At 43.0% G+C, this 15180-nt stretch overlaps 1 protein-coding gene across 1 annotated transcript; it reads left to right on the forward strand.

The window, feature by feature from the left end:
- Positions 1 to 269: 269 nt before the first annotated feature.
- On the forward strand, positions 270 to 3244 carry LOC124418384. Its single transcript, XM_046942136.1, has 2 exons — positions 270 to 1528; positions 2486 to 3244. Exons 1-2 carry the CDS (start codon positions 701 to 703, stop codon positions 2543 to 2545), a joined length of 888 nt encoding a protein of 295 aa, XP_046798092.1. The 5' UTR covers positions 270 to 700; the 3' UTR covers positions 2546 to 3244.
- Positions 3245 to 15180: the final 11936 nt, after the last annotated feature.

Below are 15180 nucleotides of genomic sequence, written 5' to 3' on the forward strand. Positions count from 1 at the left end.
TGAACGTCATCGAGTTTCTACAGTGTTGTAGTAGGCATCTTGCGGGGGTACGGGATGTACGGGACAGGCCTCTCCCTAAGCATAGAGAGACAGTGCTATCGTGCTGACCTTGATGCAGAGAAAACAGGAGAAGAAGAAGGATGAGAAAAGAATGTGGAAACGGCCAAATAAGGCACAATGTTGTCTGGTGTGAACCAATCAGGGTGGGACATGACAGCACGGTTTTGTAGGTAAAAATTTATATAAGCTGTGTTTAGTAGTGAATAGACGCCATTTTGCTGCTCATCATATTGGTGTGCGTCTGCAGTCATTTGGCCCTGATCAGGCTATTGGTTAGTGAGTGCAGAGGCCTAACACAGGTGGCTAGCATCATTGTTGCAGAAAGCAACAAATGGTGCCCCGTGTGAGGTGCGTGTGAGGCACAGACTGTGTTCTGATGCTCTCTGCGCTGCTGTGAGCTGTGGGGTGATGCTGTAGCATGAGATTTGGGGTGACGCCCAGCCTGAGTGCCCTGAGGAGAGGGGAGCCTGCAGAAGACGACTGGGGTGACGCCCTGCAGATCGTGGCGATGACGATAGTGCTGGCCAGCAAGTAGAACCTGAGTTGCGGTGGGGTCTGGGGGGACAACAGGACGCTCACAGAGGACCTGTGTGGACGGCGGCGTCAAGTGTGACTTCGTGGTGACAGCGACGGGCTGATCATGGAACATATTCTTAAGGTATTGTTTCAGTTTTGTAAGGATTACTTTGGCAAGTATGCTCCCTCTGAGAAGGATATCCACGCAGTTATTTCCCGGTTAGAATGGGAGGGGGAGGTTAAAACCCCCCACGAGATCCTTGATCACTGGAGGTGGGATGATCTCACCTCTGAGTTCGCGCAACATATTATGAGTGCTCAGGATGGCGGGTGGGAGTTAAAAACTTGGGATCTGATACTGGGGGCATTGAAAGCGGCCAGAGTAGAGGGAAAGGTATTGGTGGAGGCTCGATACCTTTTGGATCTTGGCGGTGGAGGCGAGACACCGGATCTGGGGGGGTTCGATGGGGGCTCGGGAGCAGTTTCTTGCAGGGGCCGAGAGGAGACGGAGCCGCCAATGACCGCTGGCGAGATGGCGCCGGCTGAGCCGACCGCGCTCAGTTCAAAAGAAGACAAACAACAAGAGAGTGAATGTTCGTTGTCTCGTCCCCCTCCTCTGTATCTGGACCTCTCAGGCGGAATGTTGTATCCTTTATCAGAATTACGTCAGTGTTACCTGACTCAAAGGGGTGGAGGAAGCTGTGATCTACAGGGGAAGGATCAACTTAGTGCCCACATGGGGAGGGACCAGACAAAAGGTCCGTCCAATGGGGACAGGGGGCATAGCCTACCGTCTCTGGTCACTCACAGGGGCGGTAGTGTAAGTGATAGCGTAGAGGAGAAAGAAGGGACTGGCTTTGAGTGCAGGGGGAGGGATCAAATGACGGACTGGAATCGGATTAGATCGGAGGCTGAGGGGAAGGGTATAGTTCCAGAGGCATTCCCAGTGATTGTGAGTGATCGTGGTCCCGAATGGGTGCTGCCTGACCCTGGGGGTGTTGCGCGCCTGGTGGAATTTATGGATAAAAGAGGCCTGAAATCGCCTCTGACGTTAAATGCACTACAAACTTTGGCTGCACTGGGGCCTCTCCTCCCCCATGACATCACAAACCTAATGCGTATGGTGCTCAGGCTGGTTCAATATACGTTATGGGAGACGGACTGGATGGCCGAGTTGGGGGGCGTTCCGGGGCGGCAGTGGTCGGCCCGGGCCGCTCCCTGCATGGGACCAGCGGCCAGCAGCTTTCAGGGAAGGCTGTGGGAGTGGCTTCGCCCCCGGGCCAGTTAGCGAAACTAAGACCAGGGGAGCTAATAGCAGCCACAGATGCAATGGTGGAAGCGTTTAATAAACTTGTGCATAAGGCTGAACCACCTGCTCCGTGCACAGGTATTACCCAGGGCCCGAATGAATCCTCTCAAAGATTTGCAGACAGGCTTTTAGCTGTTGCAGAGGGGTCTGATCTCCTGGAACTGGCCCAAGGGCCAGTGATCACTGACTGCCTGCAACAGAAATCGCATGACAATGTTAAGGCATTGCTACAAGCCGGCCCAAGTACGCTTAATACCCCGGGAGAAGTTATTCAGTATCTCTTAGATAAGCTCAAGGTGGCTCATTTAACTAATGAAGGGCTAGCCGCAGCTATTGTCGTAGCTGTTGGCCCGCAACAGCAAAGATCGCTGCAGCAGCAAGGGCTGTGTTTCCGATGTGGCCAGTATGGCCACGTTAGAGCACAATGCCCCTCTGGGGGAGGTCAGTCAGGGCCTCCTGATCACAGGAAGGGCTTGCTAAAGGGTATCTGTTGTCGGGTATGCAGCAGTTAAACATCATGAATCTGGGAAAAATTCTGTGGGTACCATCGCGAAAAGTAATACCAGATATAAGTAACATATCTGCAAAAACTGAGTCTAGGTGCGAGTTTTCTACAGAAATTCTTCGTTGGCAAACCGAAGCCAACTCCAGAACAACTGAGGGACAGACGATGGGATCAAGAACCACTCATCAAGAGGAGCACTACACCTGCAACGCTGACACTTCCAATGTTGCTGACGTTGATGGTGTCCCTGGCGATTACAGCATGTCGCAAACAACTACAATGGATGCAAGAACATCTGCAGAAGATTAAAGAAGAGCATGATCCCTTTGAGAACTGGCTGAACAGACTGTTTGGGGGAACGGGTTCATGGTTAAAGCAATTGCTTAAGGTTTTCGCAATAGGGTTTGCAATCTTTGTGTGTATTCTAATCTGTCTTCCATGCTTTGTAGGATGCTTGCAGAACTGCCTTCAACGAATGATGGACAAGACCTTTGACTATCGAATTGAGTATCATTGATTGCGTGAAAAATTATAGAGGGGTTTAGGTTGTTGCGTTCATGCTGTAACGGGGCAAGGCTTGGCTGAGCACGGGAAAGAATTCCCTGTTGCTCTGATGATTGCTTAAGAATTGTAGAAGAAAGTAGTAGGAATAGTGTGCTGAAATATATTTAGGATTAGGCATTTTGCGCTGCTTCGCAATGTACGGGTTAGGCGTGTGTGCAAGTAGTATTTAGCTTAGGGAGGGGGAGATGTTGTAGTAGGCATCTTGCGGGGGTACGGGATGTACGGGACAGGCCTCTCCCTAAGCATAGAGAGACAGTGCTGTCGTGCTGACCTTGATGCAGAGAAAACAGGAGAAGAAGAAGGATGAGAAAAGAATGTGGAAACGGCCAAATAAGGCACAATGTTGTCTGGTGTGAACCAATCAGGGTGGGACATGACAGCACGGTTTTGTAGGTAAAAATTTATATAAGCTGTGTTTAGTAGTGAATAGACGCCATTTTGCTGCTCATCATATTGGTGTGCGTCTGCAGTCATTTGGCCCTGATCAGGCTATTGGTCAGTGAGTGCAGAGGCCTAACACAGGTGGCTAACATCACTGTTGCAGAAAGCAACACTACAACAATGCCAGGACAACCTTTCTATACCTGGGGGGAAGGCGTGCTGTTGCCAACACCTTGATGGCCATGCGACCCCCTGCCTCCAGCCGCCAGAGCCCTGACCGCGCCGCTCCCCCCCCACCCCCTTCCCTACAGCAGCTTCTACTACACGGACTGGGATGTTTTGCTGAACTGATTGCTGGACTAATGTATCTAGCGGTGGTAAATTTCCTTATTGGAATGTTGGTGCTTACTGTGGTACCAATACATAAAAAAGACAGGGTTTGGGTGCTTATGGCATAGCTGCAAAAGGTAGCAACGCAACTATATGGCCACAAGAGTTGCACTCTACTTTTTGGAACAGCCTATGGCATGCCTTGCTACAAATTCATGCTGCCATAGACTTTCTGTTATTAGCTCAAGGTCACGGGATGGCTTAGGGCCTTTGCCTATTGATGTTGTTGGTGCTGGGAATCCTCATAATTTGTTTGGTTATTGCTGTTGTTAAGAAAATGCTCTTGAAGTTTACCTCGGCTGTTTTGCTTGCACAAGAAAAGAACGGGGGAATTGTGGATGGAAGGCTGACCCAGGGAGGTCATGTTTTTCCCCCCCTGGGTCAATGTGAGCAAAACAGCTGCTATGGATCACTATCTCACACAGAACAACGATGGGAGTAGGCGAAAGGAATGCAGAGCTGCGATAGAGACCGCTCTGCCAGGTGCTGTGAGACAAGCTGCAAGCAACTGCAAGTTATGAGAACTTTGCCAGCACTGCCTTCTGGTCCTCTGTCTCATTATACTGCATGCTAATGGACTCTCAGGAATGTAATGAAAATGTATCTGAATTCCTGTCAACTATTGATTATGTATTAGTTTGACCTATATCTATAGCACAATTTCTCCTGACGGTGTGTAAATTAGGTGGAGTGATCCCCCTTGCACCATAAATAGACATCAATAGATACATGCCTCCTCTATATCCTTACCGGATATAGGGTCTGATTTCCACAAGTCAATTTGGCAACGAGAATGGAACCGCTCTGTTCGGCTGTGGGATCGGTTGAGAGAGGGGACACCTTTGGCGCACTCCAAGATTTCTTGGAAGGTCTCCCTTCCTCACCCGATCACTGCGGGGACAGACAAGGACCATCCATAGGCGGATCAGGTATGTGTATAGAAAAGGGGGGTGCATGTAAGGTGTGAGGAAACGTCCTACGCAGGGTATGAAGGAGCGTGTGCTTGCTCCCCCCCCGAGTTACGTGAGCTCACGGGTTAGGGTGCCGGCTGGGGTAGGACTTGCAACTAATTGACTAATGTACTAGCATTATTAAGATTCGAGCTAAAAGACATCATCAGCATTGTGTATTATGTATAAACCATGTTTTTTGTTCTAAATATCAGAGTGAGTGTGCTGTGAGTGAGACGTGTTCCTTTCAGGAAATGAGTGTCAGCCTGTTTATGTAGTACTGTGTTCTGATTGCATGGAAGCGTGTAAGGGAAGGTGGACAGGCTTCTGTGAGATCTGTTCCCAAGTGTTTATAACTGAACAATATCACTATACGGTGTTAAGGGTTTGTGGAAACTTTGAGGGAATTAGGAATCAATAAGAATTTTGTAAACATCATGGGAGGCTCCCAGGAGAAAGTTGTGTTTCCACAGGATCTGGCCCATTATGGGTTCCCAGTAAATTGATTAAGCCAGCTCCGAACATCAACAACTCATCTCAACCTGACGACAACAACAGCGACTCCAGCGAGCAATAGCCGCATGGTGTGCAAGACATCATATACAGTGCTGTGACTCCCGAGCTGCAACTGGTATCCCCTTAGCAGATCGCAGAAAACATCTCATTGGGAAGGCCTCTTGGACACTGGGAACTGCCAGGAGCAATTGGCGGTTACGAGAATCAGAAGTGCACTAATTGTGAGGGTTGGGTACAGTGTGGGGACTGTGGTATTTTATTCATCGGGATATTGAAACTGTAGTTAATACTGGTGTGCTGTGTAGTCTTCACTGTTAGTTTGCTGACAAGAAATGCTTTGTAGAAGTGTGTAACGTAAATCTAGTGTATTCTTATAGATAGTGATTGATGTGCCGTGAACTTATCAGATCACAGTGATTCTGTACGTAAACAATTGCAATGGCTGAAGGAGCATACCCAAAAGGTACATACAAATAAGAATCCACTTGATGACTGGCTAGACAATCTATTTGATGGCCTATCGTCATGGCTACTTGGGCTTGTTAAGGAAGGCTTATGCTGGCTACTGACTATTATTACTCTTCTAATTGTCCTTTGTATTGCTTATAGTTGCATAATGAGCGGTGTGGAAAGGCTCACACAAGATATCATGCTCGTACAAAAAGAAAAAGGGGGAATTGTTGAGGGATGGCTCCACAGCCAAGGGGGTCATGGGTCTCTTGAAAGTTGTACGAGCAGAACAGGCCTAACAATTGGCAGGAGATACAGATGGAAAAGTACTAGCTCGTTATAATGGCTGTGAGCTCAGGTGCTATGTGCACAACCCAGGCTATGAGAGCTTGAAGCTGTCAAAGCAGGAAGACAAACTGAGGCTTCAGTTAAGGTAAGGGGGTAGCTCACCTGGGAAGAGATTAAGACAGTGGAATGGTACGAAAACATGCACGACCAATAGTATTCTTAGGCAGGGGGCTTTTCACTATGCTTCAACCAATTACACGCTGATGCGCATTCGCCACGATCTATATATGTGTGTAAGTAACGAATAATAAATGGAGACTCTGATGCACTCATATTGGGTCATGTCATCACTCCCCACGCGGCTCGGCCAGCGAACGGACTAGATTCCGGTTTCGAACCCTTGGGGGTCCGCAAGAGATAAATGCTGCAACAAAATGAATTCTGGTAATATTTACAACACTTGCTACAAAACTGTCTACTGTAAGTTTTGGAGTAGGAAGTTCTGCAAAGCAGCTCTTGACTTTTTTTTTCTTTATCAGTAGCCTAAGATTGATTTAATTCAGAAACAGCATCAGTCCTACATTGTTTTTGAAAACAAATCCACTGCAACTTGCAGTCTCACCTGTCTTCCAAACTAGATAAGCCTTGATAAGCCTTTGACCAAACAGTTTTGATAACCTGTCATTTTTCCCTTTTATGCAATCTGTGTATGTGCCTCACTGGTCTGCTGCAACTGAATGTGCAGGAGTATCCTTATCCAGAAATCTTTACCTTAACAAAAACATTTCACCCATTGTGACTCAAATTACAGAACTGTGGCGAAAAGCTATTTGAGCTATAAGAATTGGCCTTTTCTCCTGATAACAAACAGCTAATTTTGTGGTTTTACAAGAGTAGATGTTTGCCCTTTTCCTTACACAAGGAATGGTATGTGTTAGTGGAATTACAGAGTAATGCTATATTGAGTAAATAAGCAGTTGTTCAGTCCTTTCTCTGAACAAGACCTTGCTGTTGGGGAAGCTGTTCTATTATTTATTTTGTACTTTCATTTCCAGTAAGATTTTGACAGTCAAGGCAGCCAGGAAAATGAACTGAAAGAAAAAAGCAAAATAAGACGAAATTGCTGGTATTGCAATAGCTTTTTCAGCACAGTGTCTACAGTGGGTGGGAGGGGAAATATGGAAAGCTGCTTTTCCTCCACCTTGGGACTTGTGAGGAAGTCACTGAAATGCCAGGCTTGACTCTGACGTTTACTTTTGGCTAGTGGGGAAACTGCAAGCAGTGATAGAAGGAGCTGAGCCACAGAATCGCATGGCTTATGTGTTCCCCCCAGAATTCATGTGGACATAATCTCAGCTTTTCTGTTACTAAAGATCAAGCTGTGAGAATTGAATGTTGTTTCTGCATCAGAACAAGATAAGAATTTTGTTAATTTCATGGCTTCTGCTACCATTTGGGTCCTTTATTACAATTAATAGCTCTTTTCAGGGGTCTTTCTACTTTATCAGGGTTCTCTGATAGTTTTCATTGCTCATCCTCTAGATAAACCTTCCCCAGCAACGCATACTCAGTATATAAGTAAAGTAATATATACATATATATATATATCCATAGAGATTAGATAGATGGAGTAAGTTATAAGCACAAAGACTGAAGCTCCTGTCTGTCCAGCCATCTGAAAAACTTCTGGGCCTTCAGTTAAAGGCAAGTTAGACGTAATAGATATCTTTGAAAATCAGAAACCCTTTGATGTTGGAAAACTACTAGCTTTTGGTACTGGATAGACAGGACCTGAGTAACAGAGAATTAAAGGAGAAGTTAAACAAGTAACAGCATACATATATAAACTAGTAACAACTTATGTATAGCCAGCATGAAAAAAATATATGTCGCACACATTGCAAGAATATCCTGCACAAATTAAAAGGACAATTCGTGACATGCCTTAGGGAGTGCCTGAAGAAGGTATTGAGGAAGATCTGGCATGCCCCACATACACATATGTATATATGTATATATATACACATACATATGTATATATTACTTTACTTATATACTGAGTATGCATTGTTGGGGAAGGTTTATCTAGAGGATGAGCAATGAAAACTATCAGAGAACCCTGATAAAGTAGAAAGACCCCTGAAAAGAGCTATTAATTGTAATTAACCTTCTGGTACGAACTGGTGCGAACTGGTGCAAACTGGTGCAAACTCAAAAATTTTGGCTTTTTTGACCATGGGGTGGTTTACTCTGCTCCTGGCCTGGTGTCTGCTGATGCATCTCACATGTCTCAAAGGCGGAAATGGATCCTAGCCCAGAGCTGAAGGGCTTGTTGTGAGGGCTTTAAACTAGGTATGAATGGGGAAGGGAATAAAACCAAGTACCCCGGGGAAAAGGGATCAGAGTCCCTAGGGGAACGATGACAAGACTGGGGGTGAGACAAGGGGCTCAGCTAAAGTGCATCTACACCAATGCACACAGCATGGGCAACAAACAGGAGGAGCCGGAAGCCATTGTGCAGCAAGTAAACTATGACTTAGTTGCCATTATGGAAATATGGTGGGATTGCTCCCATGACTGGAGTGCTGCAATGAATGGCTCTTCAGAAGGGACAAGCAAGGAAGGAGGGGTGGTGGCATGGCTCTCTGTGTTGGAGAGTGTTTTGATGTTGTTGAGCTTGGGGCTGGAAATGGGATTGAATCTCTATGGGTAAGGATCAGGGGGAGAGCTGACAAGGCAGACATCCTTGTGGGGGTCTGTTATAGACTGCCTAACCACAATGAAGAGACAGATAAGATGTTCTCCGAACAGCTGGCAGAAGTCGAGTGATTGCCAGCCCTTGTTCTCATGGGGCACTTCAACTTCCCTCATATGCGCTGGAAATACAATACAGTGCAGAATAAGCAGTCTAGGAGGTTTCTAGAGTGTATGAAAGATAACTTCCTGAGGCAGCTGGTAAGAGAGCCTACCAGTGAAGGTGTCCCGTTAGACTTACTGTTCACAGAGAAGGACTGAATATGCACTTCCATGTCAGATGTATTTTGTCTGACTGCCCCTCTGCTGCTATTTGTGTCACTGCAACAAAATGTAATGGAATACTGGTGAGAAGATACAGCTTGTATTGCCATACCACCAACATCTGGCTCTGATATTGTGGGCCAAAAGAATACAATAGGAGGCAGAGTAGCTCTTGTGTATATAATGGCGAAATTGTTCTACAGGAACATAAGGAGACCCATAATCAACAACTCATTCTGCTCAAAGATCTAGCTTTCTGATGTCATGTCAGCAGGTCTTTATTAGTGGTCTTCTCTTGCCCTTTTGGAAATAAGTAAATTAAATGTTTCTTCCCAATGTTTTTTAAGAGTAATGCTGTAGTGTTAAAGACCTGATGCTAAATCTCGCTGTCAACAACAAACAGATGATCCATCTCTCTGACTACATTGAGCACACACACACACACACAAAAACAAAAAACAAAAATCAAATACGATTTCACATTTTCTAACTTGACCTGCGAACAAAATAAATATCAACAATATCAACAGTTGCTTCAAGACAAAATATATTTTTAGAAGAGTCAGCAATACATCTTTTCTACATTAGTGACCAAGAATGTTCTGGATATGTTTTGTGTACATATATGTATGTATGCTATGTATATGTGTTGGCAAGATATATTAAAAAGTTAGATGGGCTTATATTACCTTGAGGTAATATGTTCCTACAACTAGGAAGTGTAAAGATTAAAAATGCCTGAGATTTTTGGACTGCAGCTCATTAAGTGTGTGTCTGATATTAATGGAATTTCCTAACTTATTTTCTTGTTATGATTGGGATGGTGGAATGTTAGGACAGAATGTGCTGTCTTGTTACTTAATTGCTTTGTTCTCTCTTCCCTGGAGAGAATGATTGTTGCTTTATTCTGTTTTGTGGATAGGACTGTACTGGATTATGCAAGCAATAGTTTTAAAAAAATGCAGAAAATTCTAAAAGGAATTTTAATTTGATATGGGGTAGTTAATTCAAAATTAAATATTTTTTTCCCAGCAACCTGAAATATGAAAAAAAAGTAAAACAAACAAACAAACAAACAAAAAAACCTATACTTCTAAGATGAATTATTCAGTATTCTTGTGAAAGCTATTTACAAAGCATTCAAAGGTAATAGCTCATCAGTAGAATGTTACCAGAATTGCCTCACTTTTCTACCAGCTCAAAACTGATGATTATATAATGACTTAATGAAATTCGATTTGTGCCTAAATTGACTAAAGCAATCAAAAGCTGCTTATGGAAGATGGATGGCATTTTCTTCTCTGTCACTTCATGCAATGTAGACAAGTGTTTCTGTGGAAATTCAAGTGTTTAACTCTTCTTTTAATGTGGAAGACATGATAAACCTTCTAGAGAGGTAGAAACATTTTTTTGCTGTTTAAAAACTATTCTGGTTCATTACAGCTTAGTGTCTTCACAGTCTCTTTTTCTATTAGTTAAAAATGCACTTCTTTCCTTGTGTAAATCAAATTGCTTCTCTACTTTTTGATGCTACCTTTGTATAGACTCTTGCTCACAGAATAATAAAAACGTAATACTAAATTTTTTGTAATCATAAGTATTCAGATGTGACCTAAGGAGGAGAGTCACTGGGCATCTGCTTTTGTTCTTCTGTGCAAAGGGAAGGATATAGAAATTGGGTTTGGCCCTTGGTCTGTCAGGAAAACGCCCCCACTAAGAGTGATAGGTATATACAATAGAAACAAGGTCTTGCTTTGTGTATATTTCACTTGTTCAGTTTTTTTTTTTTCCATAGGAGTTCAGAAATACTTCTTTTTCTCACCCCTTCTCACACTTTCAAGCTGTGTCAACAAACATCTATGAATGAGAGAAATTTGTGGAATTTATCAATAAATGCATGTTGTGTTGTTTCTTTTACACCTTGTCTCTTCTTTCTTGAAAACATGGGGCCAGATCCATTTCTTTCCTTGCAATGTACTGAAGCATCTGCCATTGCATCCACTGACCTTAAGCAAGTCTCCATCCTTAGTAGGAAGGCCTTGTGAGTTGCTGTTGGAGTAGAATTGAAAAACATAGTCAGTTATGCTAAAAACAACTAGGAGGTGAGACACTCAACACTTATATGTACTTCCTCCCTGATTAATATGTTTTCTGAGCAGATGCCACACAACAATCTGTAGACTTACTGATATTAACTGTTGGAGAATTTCCACTTTGCAATGTAAGAAAATATTAATTGAATGACAGTAGAAAAGAATGCATTTAACTGCATTAGTTTAGCCTTGTTTTAGGAAGGCGCTATATCTTGCTTCTCTGGAGCCTGTTTTTCTGTAGTTCAAATGGGCACAATGAGGCTCGAATTAGCACCTCCATTCCTGACTGACACCAGAATCAAGAAATCACTGGGAATGGGCGCAGTTCTGTCCAAGCTGTTGAGGTCATTAAGCTTGGATCTACCATTACATAGATACTAAGCACTTAGCATTTGGACAAAGGGAGAATTATCACAGTTTCTGACTCACAGTGTACACACTCACTTTTCTTGTATTAAAAATAAAAATCCTGAGGAGGAGAGCTTTTTCTTACAATTGAAAAAACTCATTTTGACATCAAACAGTCTATTTTATTTTTACTTTTTGAGGAAAGATTACTGGTCATTTGTCTCTGAGTGTCAGAAAAACTGAATTGTGCTATTAGAAATTTAAATATCTCTGAAATACAGTTAGTAATATAATCTGTACTTTCACAAATATTTCACAATACATAAATGTTGACACTTCAGTGAGATTTGAAGCATGAGAAACTTGAGACGTCTTAAATGTCTAATGACTAGATTAGGTGTCATTAGGTGTCATGGTTTTATGATTTTTGGTTACTGGTATTCCACATCATAACATCATGTAGTGCACTGGGAATTAAAGTGTTAACGCTCCAGTTCTGGGCACCAGTCCGGAAAAGAACTACATTCCCCAGGGAGCTTTGAGGTCAGAGAGGAGATATAACCTGGCCCTAGTCACCTGATGTTGCTTCTTCCCTTGACTCTCCTCGCTGTTGCTCATCCCGACCGCATGCATTGCCTTAGCACTACTGTAAGGCCTACAGCTTTCATACTCTCTCACTATATTTGATTTATTAGCTTCAATACTAATTATATTGTATTACAGTGTGTTATCTTGCATTCTGATACCGTATTTAGTAACTCCTCAGATCGTTGCCGCTGTTTTTAATTATTTTGGGGTCCCCTGTTTCCTTTTCTGGAGGCACAGATTTTGCGAAATCCCTCCACCCCACTTAGTTACGGAACTGGGCCGAACCAGCCCATAAACCGTTGACATCAAGACAAATTGTTTAGGTAGTGGGAGGGACAAGTTCTGGTGCTTTTGAGCCATCAGCTTGGTGCTTATGTGAGTGTCTTTAAGTACCTTTAGGCTCTGAAAATAACTTATGTTCCTATGACACTTGCGAAGATGGTTCAAATATCTTGACAAAAGTGATGTTTGGATAGAGGAAGGAGGAATAAATAGCAAAATCTCCTGACAATTAAAAGGTATTAAAACAAAATATTTGAGGTTTCTAGATTTGCTGTCCGTGATTGGTGTTGAGAGACTGTCAAGGATGCAGAAAATGTAGAGGTGCCAAACCATACAGGGCCTCAGCTGCTTGCAGCTAGCTTGGCTCTGCAGGGTCAAAGTGAATGAAGGGTTGGGACAACTCTACCCCTTGGTTTTGCTTGAAGTGTTATGTCTACAAGCATTTAATGCTACCTTCCAGATCTTCCACTGGCAACAGAAAAGAGAGACTATTGTTTATCGTATTTCACTACCAGGAAATAGCTTTCAATATATACAGGAATAAAATAACTTGACTGTGATATATTGTCATACTCTATCATTTTAAAAGATTATCCTTACCAGTGGAGTTAACTGGTATTTCAGGTTTTCTACAGATACTTTGTAAGGTGTTAACAGAGTAGATCAGGTTGGGGTTTTTTAAATTGCCAAAAAACAGTACCCACTCATATATGTAAAACACATAAACTAAAAAAATAAAATAAAATAAAGGACTGCTGAAATCCTAATAGGCTCTAGACTGATTTATGTATTCAGATGAGGAAACAATGCAGCAATAGTGAAAAGATGCTAAGATGCTTCACATTGAGTTTAATGTCTTTAGAGAAAGTTAAAAGCTTCAGACAGTGATCTGTTCAGGAGATGAAATTGTTCACACATCCAGGAAAAATCACAAGTACCCACCCAAGCACAGTATGAAGTTCTAAAGATAAACAGTTTCAGAAAAGCAGATCTCCCTCTGTGTATTCATCATGCATAGTCATCAGGAGAATAAGGTTTTACTTCCTTTAGAAGTCTTAATGTACTAGATTGAAGAGTAACAACCACGTAAAATATCAACTCTTGCATATTTAGCAACTAGGGAAGTGCAAGTTAAGACACAGAATTTGGTTGGGTTATATTAAAAGGTTTGTTAACTCCTGTAAATATTCATGTTTAAGAACAAGCATTTTCATTTAAGAGAATTTTCTTCTAAAGTCAAAATCACACAACTTCAACCACCAGTAATGGCAGAATATTTTTTACGTAAAAGAGGAACTGAAATAGGACGCTATTAAAATGATGCAGAGCAACTCTGGGTCTTGCTAACTTTGCTTTTGCCTTTCTTGACATGACTTGTGCTGAATTTGCTTTCCAAAGCAACACTTGCTTACTTGTTCTGCCTGTTATATAACCATTTCATAAGTTTGGGTAACTGTGATTCTTTTACCAAGCTGTCTTTTTCCCACTTCTGATGCGCATTAATTGAAGTGAAAGAGCCAACTGCCCAAAATGGTTTTTGGCCTCCCTGTAAGCCTCCGCTGTGACTGCATTTTTCAATCCCACTTCCATGTTAGAATCATGAAATCATTAAGGTTGGAAAAGACCAGTAAGGTCATCTCATCCAATCATCAAACTGCTGCAGTACTTACTAGTCCTAGTATTACCCTTGCTTTAATCATAACCTACGCATTCAAAACCCTATTTCAAATTCCCTTAAAGTGGTGCAATGTTCCACAGGCACTTTGCTTCCCAGCAGGTTGAGGTGAAGGAGGAAAAAACTCTACCTGCTCCCAGGCTGTGCAGGGACCAGAGGGTACGTCTGAGGGCTCATCTTAAATGGGACTGTAGTCAGCCAAGGTGGCCCTGGCAATTCCTATACTCATCTGAGTCTGGAGATGTGGGATTTGTCTTCTTGATACAGGATGATGGACTGCTTATTAATAAGAGTCTGCTTAGAGAAAGCTATCAGGCTGCATAGATTTTCTTGTGTGTACTTCTCTTTCCCACTGTAGGCAGCTAACAGGTGACGAGTCATTGATAGCCACCCTTTCCTGAGTCAGATTGGCCATTTTCCCAGCAAGCCTCCCATGTGGCATGCTTGGACAGACGCTCTGGGCAGGCAGAGGAGGGAGGGAGGGGAGTGGGAGGGGAGTGGTACACACTGATCTCAACTCCAGAGTAATTGCTTTTAAAGGGGGGAGGATTTCAAAAGGGCAAAAAAAAAAAAAAAAAAAAGAAAAAGAAAAAAAGAAAAAAACAAACAACAAAAACAAAGCTGCTTCAAGGATGGGGACCAGTTTCCTTAATGTCACTAAAAGTAGTTACTTTAGAGCCTTGATTTTTTTTTTCCCCCTAAAGTATGGAACAGAGGAACCAAGAGTTGCTCCTTACTGTTACCAAGGAATGGTGTAACTGTGTGCACAAAGCTTGCCACACATCCCAGATCGAGACTTGAACGAGCACCAGGGAAACCCAAGTGTGTCTGGAGGAACTTCCCCAGGCAGCTGCGCTTGTTTTCATTGGTATGGCTTAGCCCCTCCCAGCCGGACCAGTGGGGAGGAAATGGTAGTCAGGCTCTTTAAGTTAGTCCAAAATTCATGAATTTACAGATGTCTCCACTTACCCTTTCTATTTTTGTACCAGTTCTGCTGAAATGCTGTAATATTGTTGTCACTCCAAGAACAGAAGAACTTTTGAAACTAGTTATCCACCTTAGAGAAGAGCTGCAATACTTAGCAAATGCTGCTGAGCTGGAAGAAGAGCTTCATGAAAATACGGTTCCTCAGATAAGAGAGTTAAAAGCATTTTGAACTATTATTTTTACCATAGGAAGGTGTGGTTTTTTGTTTTTTTGTTTTGTTTTGTTCCCCGCCTCCCCCCCCCCCCCCCCCCCCCCCCCTC

The sequence above is a fragment of the Gallus gallus genome, chromosome 5 (genome assembly GCF_016699485.2).
Source record: "Gallus gallus isolate bGalGal1 chromosome 5, bGalGal1.mat.broiler.GRCg7b, whole genome shotgun sequence".
NCBI classification, from domain to species: Eukaryota; Metazoa; Chordata; class Aves; order Galliformes; family Phasianidae; genus Gallus; species Gallus gallus.